The 25308-nt window shown below is 48.7% G+C and overlaps 2 protein-coding genes across 3 annotated transcripts in view; both read right to left on the bottom strand.

The window, feature by feature from the left end:
• tbc1d24 (TBC1 domain family, member 24) overlaps positions 1-4763 on the bottom strand; it is an 85036-nt gene extending 80273 nt beyond the window's left edge. The window contains exon 1 of one of the 2 annotated variants that reach the window (XM_038820208.1): positions 4680-4763. In XM_038820208.1, the coding sequence (XP_038676136.1) occupies position 4680 (1 nt within the window). In that variant the 5' untranslated portion in view covers positions 4681-4763. The remainder of the gene's footprint in view (positions 1-4679) is intronic. The other variant, XM_038820209.1, reaches the window with a different exon arrangement.
• A 15641-nt stretch (positions 4764-20404) lies between these two features.
• The window catches only part of coro7 (coronin 7), a 177975-nt gene continuing 173071 nt past the window's right edge, over positions 20405-25308 (bottom strand). Inside the window, exons 26-29 of the mRNA XM_038820896.1 lie at positions 25083-25218; positions 24345-24436; positions 22623-22709; positions 20405-21895 (exon numbers count right to left, since the gene is read on the bottom strand). Coding sequence (XP_038676824.1) covers positions 21887-21895; positions 22623-22709; positions 24345-24436; positions 25083-25218 — 324 coding nt within the window. The 3' untranslated portion in view covers positions 20405-21886. The remainder of the gene's footprint in view (positions 21896-22622; positions 22710-24344; positions 24437-25082; positions 25219-25308) is intronic.

Below are 25308 nucleotides of genomic sequence, written 5' to 3' on the forward strand. Positions count from 1 at the left end.
CAGCAGTGTGTACCATCTACAAGATGCACTACAGGAATTCACCAAGGCTCCTTCGACAGCACCTTCCAACCCATGGCCTCTGCCATTTAGAAGTACAGAACAGCAGATGCATGTGAACACCACCTCAAAGTACCCCTCCAAGCCACTCACCAACCTGACTTGGAAATATATCACCGTTCCTTCAATGTCACTGGGTCAAAATCCTGGAATTCCCTCCTTAACAGCATTAGGGGTGTGCCTACATGGACAGCTGTGGTTCAAGAAGGAAGCTCACCACCACCTTCTCAAAGGCAATTAGGGATGGGCAATAAATGCTGAAGCTTGACACCATTCAGGACAAAGCAGCCTACTTGATTGATTCACAAACATTCATTCCCTCCACCACCGATGCACAGTAGCAGCAGTGTGTACCATCTACAAGATGCACTACAGGAATTCACCAAGGCTCCTTCGACAGCACCTTCCAACCCATGGCCTCTGCCATTTAGAAGTACAGAACAGCAGATGCATGTGAGAGGTGTCAGAAGGAAATTACAGAGTTTAGGGCCAAGGCAGCAGCTTCTAGGACTGGAGAATGGGAGGTACAAGGCCTTGGAGGGATTTGAAAACAAAGAAAAAACACAGATCAGCAAATAACAGGGGTGATGGGTGATAGGGACTTGATGCGAGTTACGACATGGACATTGAAACATAGAAAATAGGATCAGGAGGAGGCCAGTGAACCTGCCTTTGCCATTCATTATGATCATGGCTGATCATCCAACTCAATCCCGCTTTCCCCTATATCCTTTGATTCCCTTCGTCCCAAATGTTATATCTTTTTTAGAAAATATTTTAACTTGCCATATGTTCATCATTTTCACCATACAAAAAGAAACAGAAATAAAATAACCCCAACAAAAAAAACATAAAACAGAAAGAAAGCAGACCCCCGCCCAACTCCCCTCTCAACATTCAACAGCAACCAACTCCCGAAAGTGCACAATAAACAAATCCCAAGAATTGTAGAACCCATACTTCACCCCTCTCAGCTCAAACTTCACCATCTCCAGGTTTGAAAGCTTCAGCAGGTCCCCCTGTCACGCCATGGCACACAGCGCAGAGGCTGACCTCCTCCCCAACCGGACCTGCCTATGAGAGATCAGCAAGGCAAAGGCTAAAACGTCTGCCCCATCCCGCTAATCGGGCCGGTCCAGCACCCGAAAATGGCTTCTAGGGGACTCGGCTCCACATCGGTATGCAAAACCCCCAAGCTTGTGCTAAATACCTGCCACCAATACCGTTCCAGCTTCGGGCAGGACCAAAACATGTGAGCATGGTTTGCGGGGCCCTTCCCACATCGCTCACAGAAATCCTCCACTCCTCAAACAGCCGGCTCATCTTTGATTTTGCAAGGTGCGCCCTATACTCAACCTTCACCTGTATCAGCCCCAGCCTCGCACACAAAGTTGAGGCATTTACCCTCCGCAGCACCTCACACCCCAGTCCCTCTTCAATCGCCCCCCCACCCCCACCCCACTTCTCCTCCTACTTCACCTTAACCCTGTCCGTAGATGCCCTGTCCTCCTCCAGGATCCTCCCATAGATCGGCGAAACTACCCCCAAGTATTATATCCAATTGCTTCTTGAAAACATGCAATGTTTTGGACTCAACTACTTCCTGTGGTAACGAATTTCACAGGCCGACCACTCTCTGGGTGAAGAAATTACTCCTCATCTCTGTCCTAAATGGTCTACCCCATATCCTCAGAATGTGACCCCCCATTCCGGACAACCTCCACCATCAGGAACATCCTTCCTCCACCTACCCTATCAAGTCCTGTTAGAATTTTGTAGGTTTCTATGAGACACCCCCATTCTTATGAACTCCAGCGAATACAATCATAATCAATTCAACCTCTCCCCATACATCAGTCCCACCATCCCATGAATCAATCCGGTAAACCTTTGCTGCAGTCCTTCTATAGCAAGAACTCCTTCCTCAGATAAGGAGACCAAAACTGCACACAATATTCCAGGTGTGACCTCACCAAGGCCCTGCATAATTGCAGCGAGACATCCCTGCTCCTGTACTTGAATCCTCTCGCTATGAAGGCCAAGATGAGGGCAGTACGGTGGCAGTGATTAGCATTGCTGACTCACGGCGCCAAGGTCAAAGAGTCGATCCCGGCTCTGGGTCACTTTTCGTGTGGAGTTTGCACATTCGCCCCATGCATGGGTTTCGCCCCCACAAGCCAAAGATGTGCAGGGTAGGTGGTTTGGCCACACTAAATTGCCCCTTAATTGGAAAAAATGAATTGGGTACTCTAAAGTTAAAAACAAATGAAGGCCAACTTGTCCAAATCACACTGAAGATTTCTGCATCCTCCTCATAGCTCACCCTCTCACCCAACCTGGTGTCATCTGCTGGACATAAGTATTTTGGATTATCTCAGGTTTACAGAGGGTAGAAGATAGAACAAAAGAAGAGGATTGGTCACACTAAATTGCCCCGTTGTGTCCAAATGTTAGGTGGAGTTGCTGGGCTATGGGGATAGGGTGGAGACATGGACTTCGGTATGGTGCTCTTTCCAAGGGCCGGAGCAGACTCGATGGGCTGAATGGCCTCCTTCTACACTGTAGATTCTATGATCAGTACATATAAAAATGTTAAAAAGTCTGCAGAGATTACAGGAACACTTGCGGGACTGCCAGTCTTATTCAATGACTGAGGGTGCTACAAACCATCAGTTTGATCATCAGCTTTGCTCCAAGTTTACATTGACCTTTGTTCTCCTATTAACACATTGTGCTACCTTATCTGTCTTCACTATTCACAATGGCACCATTAACACATCCCTTTGTCTTATGTTCATGATGCCTTTGTCAATTTCTTCTTTGCTCCGACCTATCCCTGTCCTTTTATTCTGCCCACCTCCTCCACCTGCCTCTCAAACTATTCATTGCATTTCTACCCTTCTTCAGTTCTGTCAAAGGGTCATATGGACTCAATGCATTAACTCTGGTTTGTGTCCACAGATGCTGCCAGACCTACTGAGTTCATCCAGCAATTTGTTTTTATTTTAGACTTCCAGCGTCCACGGTATTTTCCCATGAACGAGAGAACGATTACAGAAGAAGGCTGCTGAAAGACTCAAATCCAAGTCAGTTAAGTTTGTTCCTTGGCAAAAAGTTTGAACTGTGGCATGGTAGCACAGTGGTTAGCACTGTTGCATCACAGCGCCAGGGACCTGGGTTCGATTCCTGGCTTGGGCCACTGTCTGTGCGGAGTCTGCATATTCTTCCCCTGTCTGCGTGGGTTTCCTCCGGGTGCTCTGGTTTCCTCCCACAGTCCAAAGATGTACAGGTTAGATGAATTGGCTATGCTAAATTACCCTCGGCTTCCAGAAAGGTTGAGTGGGGTTGCTGGGTAAGGGGGATAGGGTGGAGGTGTGGGCTCTTTCCAAGGGCCGGTGCAGACTCGATGGGCCAAATGGCCTCCTTCTGCACTGTAAATTCTATGATTCTATGCTCAAACACTGCTTCAGGTGTAAACAAACAAATCTCAGAAAACTTTATTTTGGTGTGAAGGTGTTTGTTTCGCATTGATGGGTGGAAAGGGAGGAATGAAGCAATTGCAACCTCAAATTCAGCAATTTCTAGGGCGCTTCCTGACGTGGTGAAATTATGCCATCTAATTGAATCCAAATAAGGACCTGTTAGTTTTAGGTTTTAAAAACTGTGCATTTGGTCAGCAATGTTTGTCCTGGCTAGTCATGGATCCACACACTTAATTTCTTATTAAAGTGACACTTGGCACAAAAGTTTGATTTTCGCCTATTCAGTAATGAGCTACGATATCCTGTTCTCATCTTTCATTCTCACTCCTCAGTATAAATATTTCCCACTTTCTCTGTCTGTTAGCTTTGACAAAGAGTAGCTCTTTTCTCTCCCTACAGATGCTGCCAGACTTGCTGAGGTTTTCCAGCATTTTCCCTTTCGTTTCAGATTCCAGCATCCGCAGCAATTTGCTTTTCTCTGATATCCTGTGCTTCCTCGGTTTGCAGTCGATGTTACACCAGACAACTAAAACTTCGGTTTTGAGTCACAGTAGAGTTAATGTGAACTGTATAGAACTTTAATGATGACTGCTTGCTTAAATTAGGGTACCCGTTCCGCTATGTCCCAACACGCCCTCAAACGGCACTTAATGATTGAATAGCTCCCTCTGCAAATCATGCAACTTGCTACAAGACTCAAAAACGCTAAAAAATAAATAAATCCATTTTCCAAGCGAGCAGGCAGTGAGGAGCGAATGTGCACATTTTCCAATGCGAAAAAAATAGTCTAATTCCAAGCAACTGACAATCTACCGAGGAAATCCCTGGCTGCTGCCAAGCCGCAATTGTCAGTGTGCATTTGTCAATTTGCACGCAGTCCTCCTGATGCAGGACAGAAGTTGGCCGGCGGCACCAAGATCAGATTCCCGCATTTTTACACCCAGCCGGGTGGAGCGGGGCCAACTGCCTCGGGGGGGCTCGAGCTCCGGGGGTGGGGAAGGGGGGAGAAGGGGCGCATCTCCCCCCAGCAGCTGAAGGGAGGACAGTTACACGAAATGGGCCGCCACAAATCGACATTGTGGTGGGGTGGGGGTGGGGGTGGGGGGTCGCGGTAGCCGTTCCCCGCCGTTTGTCACTCACTCTGTCACTCACCCCGCCGCCTGTCGTCCTCCGCCTCCGCCCGCCGGTCCCTCCGGCGGCGACTCCAGCGCGCATGCGTCCCGGGGCTCCCCGCCAGTGCGCAGGCGCAGGAGCAGCTGTTGTTGACATTATGACTGAATGAATGTCAATTTTTTTTTAAAATGCTGTTCACTTCCAAATTTCAACCTGTGAGCGAAAGGAATAGCTCAAGTGTTTCACGCAAGTCTGTCAATGGACTTGGTCTGATCGTACCTTTAGACAGAAGCCTTGCTCGAGATAACTAAATGGGTTTGACAGGGGAGGTGTGGAATGTTTCCATGTAGGGATTGTAAATGCAGGACACCTGCTAATAACTACTTAGCTCTGTTGGCTGGAGAGCTGGTTCATGATGCAGAGTGAGGCCAGCAGTTCGGGTACCAACAATTCCCGTAGCGGTTGAGATTATTTATTTTTTTTAAATTTAGAGTACCCAATTATTTTTTTCCAATTGAGGGGCAATTTAGCGCGGCCAATCCATCTCACTTGCACATTTTTGGATTGTGGGGGCAAAACCCACGCAAACATGGGGAGAATGTGCAAACTGCACACGGACAGTGACCCAGAGCCAGGATCGAACCTGGGACCTCGGTGCCGTGCGGCTGCAGTGCTAACCCACTGCGCCACCGTGCTGCCCTAGGCTGAGATTATTCATGAAGGTCTTGCCTTCTCAACCTTGCCCCTCGTCTGAAGTATGGTGACCCCCTCAGGTTAAATCACCACCAGTCAGTTCTCCCCCTCAAGGGAGAAAGCAGCCTATGATCATCTGGGACCACAACAACTTCACTCATGAATCCACAAGGAAAATTAGGAGGAAGCTCTTTATTCAGAGAGTGAGTCGAGTGTGGAACTTCCTGCCACAGGTAGGGGTTGAGGCAGGTAGCGCTTGGATGTTTCCAAAAGGTAACTAGACGAGTATTCAACAGAGAAGGGGATAGAAAAATATGTTGAAAGGTTGAGATGAGGTACAAAGAATGGGAGGAGAATCATGTGGAGCATAAGCTAAGGCCGGTTGTGCTGAGTAGCCTGTTTTTGTGCTGTACATACAATGTACGCCTGTGGTACCAGAACTTTACAACAAAGTCCAAAGTATGAGATTTTCAGTCACAATCCATACACTTGAGGTACCACTCCCACTAATAAATGGAGATAAAAGCAGCAAATTCTTCTCACATGTAACAGCTCAGAAAGCCACTCCAAGTCACTTAATTTCTCTGCATACAATGCATGCATATTGTTTAAACCATCGCAGAGTAGCTGTGCACTGGGCATGAGACAATTCCTTTAACCAGGGAAAATAGAATCCATCGCCGACGGCATGGTAGATACTGATTCTCTTGTATGCCTTCTAAGAGGAAGCTAGCCAGTATCTGACTGTGGTAGAGATTGCATCATATAGAAGGTCGTGTTATGTCTTCTGGTTCCGGGCCAAGGTTCCGGGTTGAGTGCTGGGGATTTTGGTGGAAATAGATTAACCATAGATTTCTGACCAGAAACTAGTGACTCTTGGATAGAAACTGCCTGTGCATTGCATGCTGGGAAAAGGAGAGGATCAGGCTTGGATCAGATGCCTTCCACAGTCAAATTACCCTCTAGCTCATCGGAGATTTATAAGGAGTTGATGGTTTTGGGGCACGGGGGGGAGCCCTGATAGTGGAAGTGAAGCAGGAGAAGGAGTTGGGGAGGGATGTGGAGGCTGGGGTATAAGAGGAGGCCTTAAGGAGGGTGAACGCATCCTCGTCATCTGCTAAGTTTAGCCTTATTCAGTTCAAGGTAGTTCACAGGGCACACACGACTGTGGCCAGGTTGAGCAGGTTTTATGAAGGGGTGGAGGATAGGTGTGAGCGGTGCGCGGGTGGACCCGCGAATCACGTCCACGTTTAGGGCCTGTCAGAAGCTTGGAGGATTCTGGCAGAGGTTTGCCGACATGAAGTCGAAGACACAGAAAATGAAGGTGGTCCCGAGTCCAGAGGTGGTGATCTTTGGAGTGTCAGAAGATCCGAGAATCCAGGGGCCGAGAGAGGCCGATGTCTTGGCCTTTGCTTCCCTGGTACCTAGAGACGGATCTTATTGGAATAGCGGGACTCGGGGTTGCTGAAACCGAGGGTTTGGGTGAGTTAACCTGGCAGAGTTCCTCAGGCTGGAGAAGATAAAAGTTCACCTTGAGGGTCTGTGGAGGAGTTTGCCCGGAGGTGGCAGACGTACATCGACTTCTTCAAAAATAGTTAAGATGTCAGCACTGGGGGTAAAAAAGGAGATAGGGAAGTTGGGGAGCGTGAGGCGGGATCGTCATGTGTTAGGTATTAAGGTGTTTTGATTATTTGCAGCCCTCTTTGCTTGTTTTGTTTTATGGCTGTGTTTGATGTGTAACACTGAGGTAGGGGATATAAAAAAAAGCAATGAGGTATTTCTTTACCCAAGGAGTGGTAGGAATGTGCAACTCACTACCACCACAAGGTTCAGCTGAGGCAAATAGCATTAATGCATTTGAAGGGAAACTACATAAGCACATTAGGAGGAAAGAAATAGAGGGATATGATGTTAAGGTTAAATGAAGTAAGGTGGGAGAAGGCTTGTGTCGCCTTCTACATAAACTTCTACATAGACCATTTGAGCAGAATCGCCTTTTTCTATGTGATGAACTCAATGTAATGCATGTAACACATACGGATCTATAATGAGCTAATCACAGCATTGGCATAAATCTTGCTGTTATCCAATGTATATGTACAAACAATGAGTGAAAGTGGCTAAACATTCATAAATTGCCCAAACTGTTTCCAGTAAAACTGTTCAACACACGGAGCATAAAACCATTGGGTATACATTGCAACCTCTCTCTAATACAATAAATAATTCTGGGTTACTTCGCTCCTGCGTTAGGACCAGCCTGCTTGATTTCATGGGGTCTGTCTTGTCAAACGAAGAATGCAACTGCAGTAAGTTAAAGGGAGAGAACATGTTTCAACAAAAAAAAGTTATGCAGAACCTTTAGAAATTACAGAAGGAGATAATTTAGTTCATCATGTCTCTGTTGACCATTTGAAATAGTTGCATAATTAATACATTCCCCTGTTTTGTGAAGAGAAACTGTTATTACCTGCCTGCTTACCACTGGCTGGGGACTAATAGCAATCCCACAACCCTTAGGGAGTAAATAGTATTTTGGCTTTGATTGCTAATGGAATAGAGTGGCTGTTGAAACATTGGGCATTGATGAGACGATATCTGGAGCACTGCGCTCAGTTTTGGTCTTTAAGTCGGAAGCATTAGGGATCTTCAAGCGGCTATTGGATAGGTACATGAATTACGGTAGAATGATGGGGTGTAGATTAATTTGTTATTAATCTAGGACAAAAGTTCAGCACAACATCGTGGGCCGAAGGGCTAGTTCTGTGCTGTATTTTTCTATGTTCTATGAGCTTCCCCAATGAGGGGGAGGTGGAGAAATCATTAGCAGGTCCCTGCATAAATAAAGCTGGCCAGTTTGAAATCTGCTGCTGCTGCATTTTATTGTAAATAAATGTTATTTCTTTCTATCCTTCAACTCATGCTGGATTCTTCGTGGCCCTCACAAAACTGGCGACGAGGGTTAAAGTGGATAGCTGTCTACGTTGCTGAAGCCACTTCCCTGGATTTTTGTTGGATACAGGTTGGAAGTTTTTTCTTCTGTTACACCATGCCTCTGTATGGACGTTTGGATGTTTTTGATGCTGCGTAGGAAAGTTGGAACCAATACGCACAACGGATGCGTTACTTTTTCCGGGCAAACAACATCACCAAAAACGAGCGGCAGGTGGTCATTTTGCTCACCGCCTGTGGTCTGCATACGTTTGGGGTGATTAGGAGCCTTACGTACCCAGCTGTGCCGGACACCAAGGTGTTTGATGAACTTATGAACTTAGTGAGGCAACATTTTAACCCAGCCCTGTCCACGATAGTCCAACGTTACCGGTTTAATACTGCTGAGAGGATCCCAGGAGAATCCCTTGCAGAGTTTCTATCCAGGCTACACAGGATTGCGGAGGACTGTGACTATGGTAAGACTTTGACAGAAATGTTACTAAACCATTTGGTTTGTGGTATTAACAATGCGTCCACCCAGAGAAAGTTGTTAGCTGAGCCAACATTGACTTTTCAACAGGCCATTCAAATAGTATTGTCCCAAGAGAGCGCAGAACGGGGAGTGCAGGAGCTACAGGGATTGGAGGTGCACGCCTTGGGGCGTAACCCCTTCCATCCAAAAGCGTCTCCCCACACCCCTGCAGTACCTTGGGCGGGGCGGCGTCCGGATCGACGCCAGTGGCCGCTGGACGTTTCTCCCCGAAGGGAGCCTTCTCCAGAACCAATGGATGAGGAGCCATGTCGGTGTCGTACTTGTGGTCACCGACCCCATCGCGGAAGCCGGTCCTGGGAGCGCCAGAGGTGCCGTCGTTCCGTCAGAAACTGGGGCCAGCCCAGGGGCGATACCTTCCATTTGGATGAACCTGTGACGGCAACTCTTGAAGACATGGAGACGGAGGACTGCCTGCAGCTGCATTGTGTGGCAGCTCCCCGTATGGCCCCCATTATGGTGACAGTACAAAGAACAAAGAAAAGTACAGCACAGGAACAGGCCCTTCGGCCGTCCAAGCCCATACTGACCATGCTGCACGACTAAACTACAATCTTCTACACTTCCTGGGTCCGTATCCCTCTATTCACGTCCTAATCATGTATTTGTTAAGATGCCCTTAAATGTCACTATCGTCCCTGCTTCCACCACCTCCTCCGGCAGCGAGTTCCAAGCACCCACTACCTTCTGTGTAAAAAAACTTGCCTCGTACATCTACTCTAAACCTTGCCCCTCGCACCTTAAACCTATGCCCCCTAGTAATTGACCCCTCTACCCTGGGGGAAAAGCCTCTGACTATCCACTCTGTCTATACCCCTCATAATTTTGTGGACCTCTATCAGGTCGTCCCTCAACCTCCGTTGGGTCAATGGTCACCCGCTTGAGATGGTGTTGGGCGCAGCGGTCTCCGTGATTGCCCAGAGGACATTCAACCGCATCAAGCAGGGTATACAGTCCCTTACGTTAACCGACACACAGGCCAGCTTGGCCACCTACACGGGGGAACCATTGGACATTGCAGGAACTACAATGACCCCTGTTGTTTATGGACACCAGGATGGGCGTTTCCCACTTATCGTGGTGGCGGCCACGGGCCCAGCCTGTTGGGTCGGGATTGGTTGAGCTATTTGCGGCTCCAGTGGCAGCACATCCTCCAAACAGGTTCTGGGGGGTTGACAGAGGTACTAGGACCTCTTATGTATTCCAGCCCAGTTTGGGGGAAATAAAAGGGGCCGTAGCCCGTATCCAAGTTGAACCAGGAGCCATGCCGTGCTATTTCCAGGTGCGCCCAGTGCCTTGATCGAGAAGGTGGAAGGGGAGCTCACTCATTTGGAGTCCTTGGGTATTATCAGGCCCATCCGTTTCACTGACAGGGCAGCACCAATTGTACCTGTAATGAAGCCAGATGCCACAGTTCGCTTGTGTGGTGACTATAAACTTAGAGAATATGGCTTCCCGGCTTGACCAATATCCAATGCCTCGCATAGAGGATCTCTACGCAAATCTTGCAGGTGGACTCTCGTTCACAAAATTAGATATGAGTCACACCTACCTACAGTTGGAGCTGGACCCTGCCTCCCAGCCATATGTAACTATTAATATACACCGGGGCCTGTATGAATATACACAGTTGCCCTTTGGGGTATCCTCTGCCTGCGCTATCTTTCAACGCGTCATAGAGGGCATCTTCAGAGTTTTACCGTGTGTCGTTGTCTACTTAGACGACGTTTTGATTACAGGAACATTGGAGCAGGAACATTTGGAGGCTGTCCTTAGACGCTTTTCAGAGGCTGGAGTCCGTTTATGTCGTACAACATGCATCTTTCAAATCGAAGGAAGTAGTCTACCTGGGTTATCGGGTGGACCGCGAAGGTTTGCACCCCGTCGCTGAGAAGGCGCGCGCAATTCAACAGGCCCCCGCCCCGACTGGCACTTCGCATCTTTGTTCCTTTCTCGGCCTCGTAAACTATTGCGGGAAGTTCCTCCCCAATCTGGCAACTACGCTGGCCCTGTTGCACCTTCTGCTAAAGAAGAATCACACCTGGGTTTGGGGTCAGCCGCAAGAAACCACTTTCCGGCGGGTAAAACAACAATTGTCGTTGTCTGGGTTACTAACCCACTATGCTCCTGGAAAGTCCACACACCCTACCCAAGAATCATCTTCCACAAAGTCCTTTTCTTTGGTGAACACTGATGCAAAGAACTAATTTAGTACCTCACCCATTTCCTCTGGCTCAACACATAGATTCGCCCCACCCCACTGTCCATAAGTGGTCCAATCATTTCCCTGGCCAGATTTACAGGGCTATTGGAAAAGGGTAAGAGAATGGAATAATAATACAGCTCTTTCAAATAGCCAGCAAAGGCTCAAAGGGCTGAATGATCTCCTTAGCACTGTAAGATTCTACAATTGCTTTAAGTCTCAGTTTGGCTGAGTTGATAGCTCACAACACTGTCAGTAGGTCTGAGGATCAACCCTAAATTAGTAAACACTTGGTCATGGAAAGGGTCGTAGAGGTTTGGAACTCTCTGCAAACAGCAATTGATGATAGTTCATGTGTTAATTTTAAAAATGAGATTAACAAGTCACTGCTAATCCAATGTTAACCAAAATAATAAAGATTCTGGTTGCAGTTTAGCCATAATTTCATTGAATAGTGGAACAAGCTCAAGGGTTGAATGGCCTCCCTCCCGTTCCTATCTTGTATCACTTCAGAAGCCACATACTGGTCAGCCAGAGACTTTTGTTAATAGACTAAATATTAAACTTAATCAATGGTAGTATTGGAAAGATAGTGAACAGTTTTGATTCAGATCAGAAGTCTGGAAACCGTTCATAAGGGATTAATCAAATAAACTACACACAATTCTTTTAATTATTCATAAAGAATTCGAGATCAAGTAATTTTCAGAATTAAATTAAACAATTCTGTTTTTCAGAAAAAGTAGCAAACAATCTTTGTATTTATTATGGAAGGGTAAGTGATGCAATTCATCCCATGTGACATAGAAAAATAATTTTGGTCAGTGTCTGTGTGGAGTTTGGACATTCTCCCCGTGTCTGTGTGGGTTTCGCCCCCACAATCCAAAGCTGTGCAGGTTAGGTGGATTGGCCACGCTAAATTGCCCCTTAATTGGAAAATAATAATTGGGTACTCTAAATTTATTAAGAAGGAAAAATAAATTTAATACATGATGTTGGTTTTTCTCAAATATTCTTAGTCCCTTTAAACCACAAACCCATTTTTGTAAATTATTATTATTATTTTTTTTTTAAATAATTTTTATTGAAATTTTTACAAAATACAAAATATAAACATCTTAGCTCTATTAACATACAACCGCGGTAGCACCCCATGAACAATACCCCACCAGCTTCAAGAGCAACTTCAAACAAAAAGAACAACAACAAAGAAAAAGAACAAAGAAAAAAAAACCAAACAAGAGAGAGATAGCACCCTCCACAAACCCATGTGCACAGTTCTCCCTCCCCCCAATCCTTACAACCCCCCCCCCCCCCCCCCCCCCCCGCCGGGCTGCTGCTGCTGTCGGCCTATTTCCCTACCGTTCCGCCAGGAAGTCCAGAAACGGCTGCCACCGCCTGAAAAACCCTTGTACTAATCCCCTCAGGGCAAATTTCACCCTCTCCAATTTAATGAACCCCGCCATATCAGAGATCCAGGCCTCCATGCTTGGGGGCCTCGCATCCTTCCATTGGAGCAAGATCCTCCGCCGGGCTACTAGGGACGCAAAGGCCAGGACCCCGGCCTCTATCGCCTCCTGCACTCCCGGCTCCACTGCAACCCCAAAAACTGTGAGTCCCCAGCCTGGCTCAACCCTGGACCCCACCACCCTCGACACCGTCTTTGCTACCCCCTTCCAAAACTCCCCTAACGCTGGGCACGCCCAAAACATATGGGCGTGGTTCGCTGGGCTCCCCGAGCACCTAGCCCACCTGTCCTCGCCCCCGAAAAACCTACTCATCCTCGTCCCAGTCATGTGGGCCCTATGCAACACCTTGAACTGTATGAGGCTAAGCCTCGCACAGGAAGAGGAGGAATTCACTCTCTCCAGGGCATCCGCCCACGTCCCCTCCTCAATCTCCTCCCCCAGCTCCTCTTCCCACTTCCCCTTCAGTTCCTCCACCGAGGCCTCGTCTACCTCCTGCATTACCCGGTATATGTCCGAGATCCTCCCTCCTCCGACCCACACCCCCGAGAGCACCCTATCCCGCACCCCTCGTGGGGGCAGCAAGGGGAACCCCTCCACCTGCTGCCTGGCAAACGCCCTCACCTGGATGTACCTAAACATGTTCCCCGGGGGGAGCCCAAACTTACCCTCCAACTCCCCCAAGCTCACAAACCTCCCCTCAACCTCCTAACCCCTACCCTGTGCCAGCCCAGAAATCCGCCATCAATCCTCCCTGGGACAAACCGATGGTTCCCCCGTATCGGGGCCTCCATCGAGCCCCCCATTTCTCCCGTGCCGTCTCCATTGCCCCCAAATTTTGAGGGTAGCCGCCACCACCGGGCTCGTGGTATACCTCGTTGGAGGGAGCGGCAACGGCGCCGTTACTAGCGCTTCCAGGCTCGTGCCCACACAAGACGCCCCTTCCTCGTCCATTACCCACTTACGCACCATCGCTGCGTTGGCCGCCCAGTAGTACCCACAGAGATTGGGCAACGCCAGCCCCCCCCATCCCTGCCTCGCTCCAGGAACACTCTTCGAACCCTCGGAGTCCCATGCGCCCACACAAATCCCGTGATACTGCTGTTGACCCTCCTGAAAAAGGCCTTCGGGATAAGGATGGGGAGGCACTGGAACAAGAACAAAAACCTCGGGAGCACCGTCAAGGTGTTGCACCCTCCCCGTCAGTGACAGTGGTAAAATATCCCATCTCTTAAACTCCTCCTCCATCTGCTCCACCAATCTTGTGAGGTTGAGCTTGTGCAGGGCCCCCCCGCTCCCCGCCACCTGGACCCCATGGTACCTAAAACTCTTCCCTGCCTGCTTCAATGGGAGCCTACCAATCCCCGGATGCACCACAAACACCTCACTCTTGCCCAGGTTCAGCTTATACCCCGAGAAACCCCCGAATTCACTAAGAATCCTCATCACCTCCGGCATCCCCCCCACCGGGTCCGCCACATACAGCAACAGGTCGTCCGCGTACAGCGACACTCGATGCTCCTCCCCACCCCGCACCAGGCCCCTCTAGTTCCCTGACTCGAGCTCAACACCATGGCCAGGGGCTCAATCGCCAACGCGAAGAGCAAGGGGGACAGGGGCACCCCTGTCTCGTCCCCCGATGCAGCCGAAAGTACTCCGACCTCCTCCTATTTGTGGCTACACTTGCCATCGGGGCCTCGTAGAGCAGCCTCACCCACCGAATAAACCCCTCCCCAAACCTCTCCAACACCTCCCACAAGTACTCCCACTCAACCCTATCGAAGGCCTTCTCCGCATCCAACGCCACCACTATCTCCGCCTCCCCTTCCACCGCCGGCATCATAATGACATTGAGGAATCTTCGCATGTTTGTGTTCAGCTGCCTTCCCTTCACAAACCCCGTCTGGTCCTCATGTATGACCACCGGCACACAATCCTCTATTCTAGTGGCCAGGATCTTTGCCAGCAGCTTAGCATCGGCGTTCAGCAGCGAAATCGGCCTATATGATCCACACTGCAGAGGGTTCTTGTCCCGCTTCAGGATCAAGGAAATCAGCACCCGTGACATAGTTGGGGGCAGAGCCCCCCCCCCCCCCTCGTTAAAGGTCCGGACCAACAGGGGGCCCAACAGGTCCAAATACTTTTTATAGAATTCAGCCGGAAACCCGTCCGGCCCCGGCGCCTTCCCCGACTGCATGCTCCCTATCCCTTTGACCACCTCCTCCAACTCGATCGGCGCCCCTAGTCCCTCCACTCACTCCTCTTCCACCCTCGGGAATCGCAACTTGTCCAGGAAGCGCCCCATTCCACCCTCCTCCACCGGGGGTTCAGACCGGTACAGTTCCCCATAGAAGTCCCTGAAGACCCCATTGACCTCTACGCCACTCCGCACCACCTTCCTAGCTCTATCCGTCACTCCCCCAATCTCCCTGGCCGTGTCTCGCTTCCGGAGCTGGTGCGCCAGCATCCTGCTCGCCTTCTCCCCGTGTTCATACACCGCCCCCTGTGCTTTCCTCCACTGGGCTTCCGCCTTTCTGGTCGTCAGTAGGTCAAATCTGGCCTGAAGGCTACGCCTCTCCCCCAGCAATCCCTCCTCTGGGGCCTCCGCATATCTCCTATCCACCTGCACCATCTCCCCTATCAGTCTTTCCCTTTCCCTCTGCTCCCCCCTCTCCCTATGGGTTCGGATGGAGATCAATTCCCCCCTCATCACTGCCTTCAATGCATCCCAGACCGTCCCCACCCGAACCTCCCCGTTATCATTGGCCTCGAGGTATCTCTCAATACACCCCCGGACCCTCCCGGCCACCTCCTCATCTGCCATCAGCCCCACCTCCATGCGCCAGAGCGGACGTTGGTCCCTCTCTTCCCCCAGCCCGAGGTCCATCCAGTGCGGGGCATGTTCCGAAATGGCAATGGCGGAGTATTCCACTTCCTCCACCCTCGACACCAGCCCCCTGCTCAGGACAAAAAAATCAATCCTCGAGTAGGCCTTTGTACATGGGAGAAAAACGAGTATTCCCTGGCCCTTGGCCTCGCAAACCTCCAAGGGTCCACCCCCCCCCCCCCCCAAATCTGGTCCCCTCAACACCTTAGCCGCCGCCGACCTCCTGCCCGTCCGGGACTTGGATCGATCCAATGGGGGATCCAGTACTGTGTTAAAGTCTCCCCCCATGATCAGGCCCCCCGCCTCCAGGTCCGGAATGCGGCCCAACATACGCCGCATGAACCCCGCATCGTCCCAATTTCGGGCATAAACATTCACCAACACTACCCGCTCCCCCTGCAGCTTGCCACTCACCATCACGTACCTCCCGCCACTGTCAGCCACCACCTTCAACGCCTCAAACGACACCTTCTTCCCCACCAGGATCGCCACCCCCTTACTCCTCTCATCCAGCCCTGAGTGAAATACTTGGCCCACCCACCCCTTTCTCAGCCGGACCTGGTCCACCACTCTCAGGTGTGTCTCCTGGAGCATGGCCACATCTGCCTTCAGTCCCTTCAGGTGCGCAACTACTCGGGCCCTTTTGACCGGCCCATTCAGCCCCCTCACATTCCAGGTTATCAGCCGGATCCGAGGGCTCCCTGCCTCCTGCCGATTAGCCATACCCCATCCCTTGCCCACCCCCGGCCAGCGTCCTACTCTCTGCCAGTTCCCCACGGCGGCAACTCCCCCCCTCCAGCACCCCCTGCGTCCTCCAGCTCCTTCCTGACCGTTTCAGCAGCAACCCGGTATCCCCCCCCCCCCCAGGCTAGGACCCCTCCTAGGACCCCCCTCTACAGCACTCCCGTGAGCCAGCTATCTTCTGCTGACCCCGGTGGCTCCCGCCCTACTTTCGGCTCCTCCCAACGTGGGACTGCCCCTCCTCCATTGTGGCCATCAACCAGTCCACCCTCCCCCGCTCCTGCGTGGATAAAGAAAAACCCGCCCCCTCCCTCTCCCAGCGCGGGAACCCCGCAGAAAGCCCGCGCTTTCGCCCTGCCGGGCCCCGCCTTAAATTATTATTTTTAAGCTACACATAAATGTGTGATGTGGACTAAACCTGGAGATTGTACATTCAAATTCCAGCAAAGTGTCAGGGGAAAAAACCTGATCCGAAAAGGAGCATCCTTCTGTAAAGGGAACCTGCCATTCCTAACCATCTGCTTTCACGTCACTTCAGTCATCCACTGTTTCAATGCCCTCGGAAGTGGCCTAGCAAGTCACACAGATGTAAGCAAGGGTGGGCAATAAATCTAACCTGGTCAGTCCTGCCTACCTGCTGAGAGCAACGTACAAATGATTAAATGCTCAAGACTATTAGATAAGAAATTTAGCTGAAGCAGAGGTGAACGCGAGACGACAACGGCAGTGAAAACCAGCCGGGAGAAGCAAGTAACACCAATACCACCAGATCCATTCTCGTATTGTCCTGTCTGTATTGGACATAACTACTGTAATTGTTTCTCCGGCACACAAATGTATATGTATCTCCCCAGTTCCCACCTACCCCCACAAACAGGTAGCTAGCTATTCATGTCTTAAAATAATATTGCTAACTGTACAGAGTTGCTGTTGTTGAGCTAGTGCACAATATCCTACCAGTTTTTTTTCTCTCTCTAAAAATATATATATTTATTTTATTCTGTGTACATAACTGTAAATATACTTTGTTCAGAAACACATTTTTAAAAAAAGATAAATGTAAATATACAGGTTCTAGGTCTGTATCAGCTGACACATTGGAGTCACACTCATTTCAAAGCATCTTTATCCTTCTTGACCTTCCTCAACAGCGAAAATTATTCACAGCCTTCATTTTTAAAAACAATTTAAAGTGCTCAATTCTTTTTTTCCAATTAAAGGGCCATTTAGCGTGGCCAGTCCACCTATCCTGCACATCTTTGGGTTGCGATGGTGAGACCCACGCAGACACGGGGAGAATGTGCAAACTCCACACGGACAGTGATCCAGGGCCAGAATCGAAACCGAGTCCTCGGTGCCGTGAGGCAGCAATGCTAATCACTGTGCCGGCCTACCCTCAGCCCATCCTAATGAATAGATCAGTATATCCACATACTTTGTCCTTTAAGAGACAGGATTGCTTGTTGCTGAGCAAACTTGACAATAATAAAGGTGCGCCCTTCCATTGGAGCGCCCTTCCATTGGAGCGCCCTTCCATTGGAGCGCCCTTCCATTGGATGCAGCATTTTAAAACTGAGAATGAAAACAGGAGAAACCATGGACGAAATAACATTTTCCATTTTTCTCGCTCTGGCCATATTACCAGGATCTGCTCTTAAGGCTTGATGAAGGAACTTTGCAAAACACTTAGATTATTGGTATTCTATTCTTTGGACGGGATGAGCTTGATAACGACGGAGATTAATGCCCAAAATCGCAAGGAGGTAACTGAATCAAATAATCTGATCCAGTGTCTATTTCTCTTGCCTCGGAGTCAGGCGGTCGTGGGTTCACATCCCTTTACAGAAATGCAAATAATGTGTCAAATTATTTTCATAGATGCATCTTTTATTGAGACCTTAACGAGACATAATTGAACAAAGGTGTCACTTTTTTTAAAAAACGCTGATGGACTAGAAAACACTCAAATCACATAAAAAATGGAAATTTAGCAAATTAATATTGTTTCCACTGTCAACTACACACTTCAGTCCTTGCAGTTCCCACCATTTGTGGAAGGCCCAGCAGACATTTTGTGTTCCTTCTCCAGGGCCACCTGAACATGGTCAAAGTCGCAGAAGGGGAATGGGCAGCCCCGTGACATTCCCCATTATCCCTGTAAAACCTGGACCTGTCGCTAGCCAGAGCCAGCAGCAGGCCCACAATGAAGCCTTCCAATTGGCATCATACAGCATAAACAAAGGCCAATCAGCCCATTGTGCATGTGCAGGTCAGGTCTTCAAAACAGTTATCCATATATAGTTCCCACAAGCATGCAAATTGTTCCTTTTCAAGTATTTATCCAATTATAAGTTGGAAGTTATGATTGATTCTGATTCCACCCTGCCTACTGCCTTCGACACCAAGTGACACAAGATCTGGAGTCCTTCACAGATTCTGACTAACCTTCTGGGTGCTGCCCCACATTTGTAGCATTTTTCTTTTTTTATAAATGTCCTTGGAATTTTACATGTATCAGAAAACATCACCCCATAGAGATTCCATTTAAAAACAAAACTACAAATGAAGTAGATGCCATCTGCTGGTGATTTAATTAGTTAGCTTTTTTTTCCCCTCAAAATAATTTAAACTGCCCCTCCCATTTCCAGCTGCTTGGTTTTAATGGACTGAGATCCTTCTTGGACGAAGTCCAGCCATTGTAGATCGGATTTGTTTGATATAGCACGCGGAGGCTTCTCCTTTAATCCTAGGATTAGTTTCCTGAAATAAGGCATTCCCTCAAAATAGCATTTCGGAAAGATTGGCTGACTATATTTTATAAACTGGGAGCTGTTCTTTTTTTTAAATTTAGAGTACCCAATTATTTTCCCCAATTAAGGGGCAATTTAGCGTGGCCAATCCACCTACCCTGCACATCTTTGGGTTGCGGGGGTGAAACCCACACAAACACAGGGAGAATGTGCAAACTCCACACGGACAGTGACTCAGAGCCGGGATCGAACCTGGGACTTCAGCGTCGTGAGGCAGCAGGGCTAACCACTGTGCCACCGTGCTGCTCTAGATGGGAGCTGTTCTTAGATGCACATGATCACATATTCACACACTAATCCTGAATAAAATGTTTTTTTAGCCATTTCAATGAGGGTGTTAGAAAGAACGAAGATGAATTTCCCACAGTAGAATATTTAACCCCAACTATTTTATAAATAATATTCCACAAGCCCTTCTCTCATCATCAACTTGTCTAATTGTATCTTTGGCTATAGTGAACAATTTACATAATTACTGTTATCAATTTGTTTTATCATCCTCAAAACATCAATTAGATCACCTTTTCCCAGGCCTAACTCTCATTCTTTCTTCTAAGTTAGATTCCTGGTGCTATCACAGACATCACTCGATAGATAACATGATGTATACTGTACAACATGCAACCAGTAGAAAAAAAAACCTTGCAATGAGATACCACTCAATGTTTCATATACAATCTATTCCTTTGAAACGCAGTCATCATCATCATATACACAACAGCACTGAGAGTATATCTATAACACAAAGACTGTAGCAGTTTGAGAAGATGGTTCACCACCACCATCTCAAGGGCAATTAAGCACAGGCAATAAACATTATGTATAAGCTTATGTTATGGACACTAATTTGACATTTTGTATTGTGAGTGAGTGTAGTGTCCTACTTTCATACCAGGGATTAAAAGGTAAGTGATCTATAAGAAAGTAAAAGGAGTTATATTTGTTTTTTTTAAACTCACAGAGTCACTGCCCAGATCAGTTGAAGGGTCATCGTGACCGAGTCAGCGTCAGTGGCCAGCCCAATCAAAGGGTCTCCATGACTGAGTCACGAAGATACAGTCCAGACCAATGGAAGGGTCACTGTGGCCAGGTGACAGAGTCACTGCGCACACCTGTTAATGGATCACTGTGATTGGGTGACAAAGTCAGTGCTCAGAGTAGTGGAAGTGTTAATGTGGTCAGGTAAGGGAGTCACCACCTAGATGGATCAATAGGTCATTGTGACTGGGTCTGGGTCATTGCCCAAGCAGTCATGGGTCACTGTGACTGGGTTATAGATCCCCAGTGTCAAAACAGCACAGAAGGAAGTAATTTGGTCCATCGAGTCCATGTCAGCTCTCTGTAGAGCAATCCAGTCAGTCCCATTACCCCACTATCCCTGTAACCATGTACATTTATTTCCCTTGCCCCACTAATACTGTGCACAATCCTCCTGAGCAGTAATGGAAAAACAGGACAACTCTTACTCTTTAGCTGAAAGTATTTTTTTTAATAAATGTGCGTTCCTGATTAGACAACAATTAAAAATATTGACCCTGGCATAAATCTGCAGGAAGGATGGAAGTGGAGAGAAAAAGAGAGGCTGTTTGGTTGGGGGGGTTGCATAAGGAAATGTTGTGGCTGTATATATGAAGATTGGGGGAAGAATGCATGAGGGGTGCTGTGAAAGGCAACTCAGCATATATGAGATGTGATAGAGACTTACTGAGTGTGAGCGAGATTCTGGGAGATGCGCTGAGTGAGAGGAACTATGACTGAACAAAAGTATTCACACTGAGCCTGGGAGAGGCGCCACGGCTGGGCGAGGGCGAGACACCGTGGCTGAAAGGATCTGTGGCTGAGCGAGGGAGAGGTACCGCAGCTGAGCAAGGGAGAGGCGCTGCGAGTGTGTCTGAGGGAGAGACGCTGCCAATGTATCTGAGGGAGAGACACTGCGAGTGCGTCTGAGGGAGAGACGCTGCGAGTGCATCTGAGGGAGAGACGCTGCGAGTGCGTCTGAGGGAGAGACGCTGCGAGTGCGTCTGAGGGAGAGACGCTGCGAGTGTGTCTGAGGGAGAGACGCTGCGAGTGTGTCTGAGGGAGAGACGCTGCGAGTGTGTCTGAGGGAGAGACGCTGCGAGTGTGTCTGAGGGAGAGACGCTGCGAGTGTGTCTGAGGGAGAGACGCTGCGAGTGTGTCTGAGGGAGAGACGCTGTGAGTGTGTCTGAGGGAGAGACGCTGCGAGTATGTCTGAGGGAGAGACGCTGTGAGTGTGTCTGAGGGTGAGACGCTGCCAGTGTGTCTGAGGGAGAGGCGCTGCGAGTGTGTCTGAGGGAGAGACGCTGCGAGTGTGTCTGAGGGAGAGACGCTGCGAGTGTGTCTGAGGGAGAGACGCTGCAAGTGTGCCAGAGGAAGTGACGCTGTGAGTGTGTCTGAGGGAGAGGCGCTGCGAGTGTGTTTGAGGTAGAGACGCTGCGAGTGTGTCTGAGGGAGAGACGCTGCGAGTGTGTCTGAGGGAGAGACGCTGCGAGTGTGTCTGAGGGAGAGACGCTGCAAGTGTGCCAGAGGAAGTGACGCTGTGAGTGTGTCTGAGGGAGAGGCGCTGCGAGTGTGCCTGAGGGAGAGACGCTGCGAGTGTGCCTGAGGGAGAGACGCTGCGAGTGTGTCTGAGGGAGACACTGCGAGTGTGTCTGAGGGAGAGGTGCTGCGAGTGTGTTTGAGGGAGAGATGCTGCGAGTGTGTCTGAGGGAGAGACGCTGTGAGTGTCCCTGAGGGAGAGGCGCTGCGAGTGTGTGAGGGAGAAGTGCTCCGAGTGAGCAAAGGAGACACGTTGCAGGTATGTGAGGGTGATGCTCTCTTGCTCATTAACATGCTTGTGATAATGACATTTGATGATGCAGGAAGCTGTGGTTCCACCAATTGCAGGGTCCATCAAGAGATGAAGTACTGTAGAGATGTCTTTGGCTGAAATTTAGTCATCCTGAAATAGCAGTAAAGCAACAGGTTAGCTTATTATGCACAGCGCTGAAGTGCTATCACGTTAGTTACCATTGATATCATAAAATCACTTGTGGAGAATGAGGCCCCTAGGTAGACCCCCATCCTATCGGCGTAACCCCACCTAACCTTTTGGACACTAAGGGGCGATTTATCATGGCCAATCCACCTAACCTGCACATCCTTGGACTGTGGGAGGAAACCGGAGCACCCGGAGGAAACCCACAAAGACACAGGGAGAAAGTGCAAACTCCACAAAGTCAGCCAAGGCCGTAATTGAACCCAGGTCCCTGGTGCTGTGAGCCAACAATGTTAACCACTGTGCCACCCCAAGGTCATCTGGACCTTGAACGTGCAGTGGTCATGAAGTTGATAATGACACTTGATCGCCCCATTGAGATGAGCAGTATTGCTCTCCCATGCAAAGTGAAATTTATATTCCACTGATAACGCCGATCAATGTCAAGGACTCCAGCTGAGGAACCCAAAGAGTCTTTGTCCAGGTACGGAATGCAAAGCCATTGCTGGTGAACTCAGAACTCCTTGCACACTATCTGAACAACGCAGACCCTTCCACCCTCATGTAGAGCACATAGAGATCGCTTCTACAGCATAAATTCCATATCCTCTAGTCAGTAATGAATGCAGAAACTCCCGCCCAACCTCACCTGTTACATCAGTAGCAACATTACAGCACAGACAGCACTCACCCATTCATCCTCATCCACCCCCTCAAATGAGTCCTGAGGCAGCGGATCGTCCAGGTTCCCAAGCTTCGCCACCATGGCACTCAGGAGCTGGAAGGAGTAAAGAGGGTGAGGCACTGTTCACACTATCACCTGCTCAACGGAGATGCGCCCATCAATCCTCCACATGAAGCTGGCCCTTACATCTCAAACTATTTTATTAATCCTCTTCTTTGGAAAGCTAATAAACACGAGAGGAAATAGCAGCATCGCAGCGATGCTCATCCCATTGATTCATTACAGTTTCAAACACTTCATTACACGGGGAAAGGAGGAGACCATTCAGACCCTCAAACATTTTCTGTCATAGACTTACATAGAACATACAGTGCAGAAGGAGGCCATTCGGCCCATTGAGTCTGCACCGACCCACTTAAGCCCTCACTTCCACCCTATCCCCGTAACCCAATAACCCCTCCAAACCTTTTAGTCACTAAGGGCAATTTATCATGGCCAATCCACCTAACCTGCATGTCTTTGGGCTGTGGGAGGAAACCGGAGCACCCGGAGGAAACCCACGCAGACACGGGGAGAATGTGCAGACTCTGCACAGACAGTGACCCAGCGGATAATCGAACCTGGGACCCTGGTGCTGTGAAGCCACAATGCTGTCCACTTGTGCTACCATGCTCCCTCTGTCATTCAGTTAGATCATGTTTGATCTGAACCGTAAGATCTCAGAACAAATCGCATTATGGGCCCCTCATGAGAGTTAGCGACAATAACGGGACAAGCACCCGCGGAAAATGGGCCCGGAAAATCCCCCCCATTGAATAAAGTATTCTCTGCTATAAGACACGAAGGAAAACCACCTAGGGTTGGAGAGGTGACTGTGGGTTGGTTGTCATAATGTGGGAAGAGGTTACAAGAAATACATGTTGTTTCTTTCATGGGCCAATAACAATAACTTGTATTAAATAGTGCGTATTAAATAGTGCCTTTAGCAGCGCAAGGCGCTTCATAGGAGTGTCCTCAAACAAAATTTAAAACTGAGCCGTATAAAATTGGATGATCGAAAGCTTGGTCAAAGAAGTTGGTTTTAAGAAGTGGACTAAAGAAACAAAGTGAGATAGAGAGGTGGAGAGAGTTAAGAGGGTATTCCAGAGCTTAGAGCCTAAGCAACTGAAAGCAAGGTCAGCAATGATGAGCGATTAAAATCAGGGATGCTCAAGAGGCCAGAATTAGAGGATTAGTGAGACGAGAGAGTGAGACGAGAGAGAGAGAAAGAGAGAGAGGAGAGAGAGAAAATATCAGATGCACGAGGGAGACGGAAAGCAAGGCATCTATTATGAAACAGTCACTTAGATGAGAGCAACAGAAGGACAGTCTGAAAGAGAAAGACAGACTGAGTGGAAGGGAGGAAGAGGGAAATAGCCAGTGTGGGACAGATAGAGAGACTGAATGTAGGAGAGAGATAAAGAACAAACTGTGTGGGAGAAGGAGACAAATGAGTGAAAGAGATTGAGAGGCAGACTGAGTATGAAAGAGAGAGAGAGAAAAACTAAATGAAGCAGAGAAACCTTGACTGAGAGAAAAAGAGAATCAGGCTGAGTGAGTGAGAGAGAGAGGGACAGAGATAGACAGACAAACTTACTGAAAGGGAGATTAACAGACTGAGATGGAGAGATAGATTCAGAGGAGGGAATGTAGCAGAGGTGAACTATATACATTTTGAAATATGAATACCTCTTCCTTTTTCTCCTCATCTGTTTTCTCCTCCAGGTAGAATGTGGAGGGTTTATATTTCCTGACTGGAACTTCTTTAGGGGCTTCACTCACTGCAGAACAGACAAACCATTAATATCACGCTCTGCAACTCACAAAATCCACAGGTATCAGAACCTCTCTCCAGGACAGTCACAGATAGAAGGGAATTAGGAGGGAATTCTGCATTTCCAGACTGAAGCAGTGAGTGGAGGAAGATCTCCTGCTTTTTCTTTGTTCATTGGACGTGGCTGGGCTGGGCCAGCATTTATTGCCCAATCCTAATTGCCCTTGAGCTGACCTTGCTGTGGCTCTGGAGTCACATGTAGGCCAGACCAGGTAAGGATGGCAGATTTCCTTCTCCAATGGTCATTAGTGAACCAGATGGGTTTTTACGACAATTGTTTCATGATCATCGTTAAGACTTTTAACTCCAGATTTTTATTGAATTGAAATGTGTATGTTAATGAATTGCTGAGTCTGCAAAGAACTCTCCAATTATACTGAGGGCAACACATGTTGGGGCAGGTCTCCAGTTAATTTGGATGCTGGAGAGAGCGAGTATGGTCCTTTGTTTGGGTCCCAGTTCATCACCAGATTCAGGAGCTCTGACAACTGTGTTTATTAATAAAAAAGATGGAAGGGGAAGGGGGAGGGGGAGGGGGAGGGGGAAAGAGGGAGGGAGAGAAGAGATGGAGGGATATGGGGAAGCACAGGTACCTGGCGTCATGTCCTCAGGCTTCAGACTCATCTTCTTGTGCTGACCATTGGAGCCGGCCAGCCAGGCAGAGGCTGAGAGTACTGGTCTCCACCACAAGGTGGTATCAGGGAAAATATCATCCTGGAAAAACTCTTTCTGTGAGGAAAGTAAAGAAAAGAAATGTGAGAAATTTCTGCAAAGAAAAATAAATTGTTGAGAAGAGGTCATAGATTGGAACTGACAGGA

This window comes from Scyliorhinus canicula, chromosome 15 (genome assembly GCF_902713615.1).
Source record: "Scyliorhinus canicula chromosome 15, sScyCan1.1, whole genome shotgun sequence".
NCBI lineage: Eukaryota > Metazoa > Chordata > Chondrichthyes > Carcharhiniformes > Scyliorhinidae > Scyliorhinus > Scyliorhinus canicula.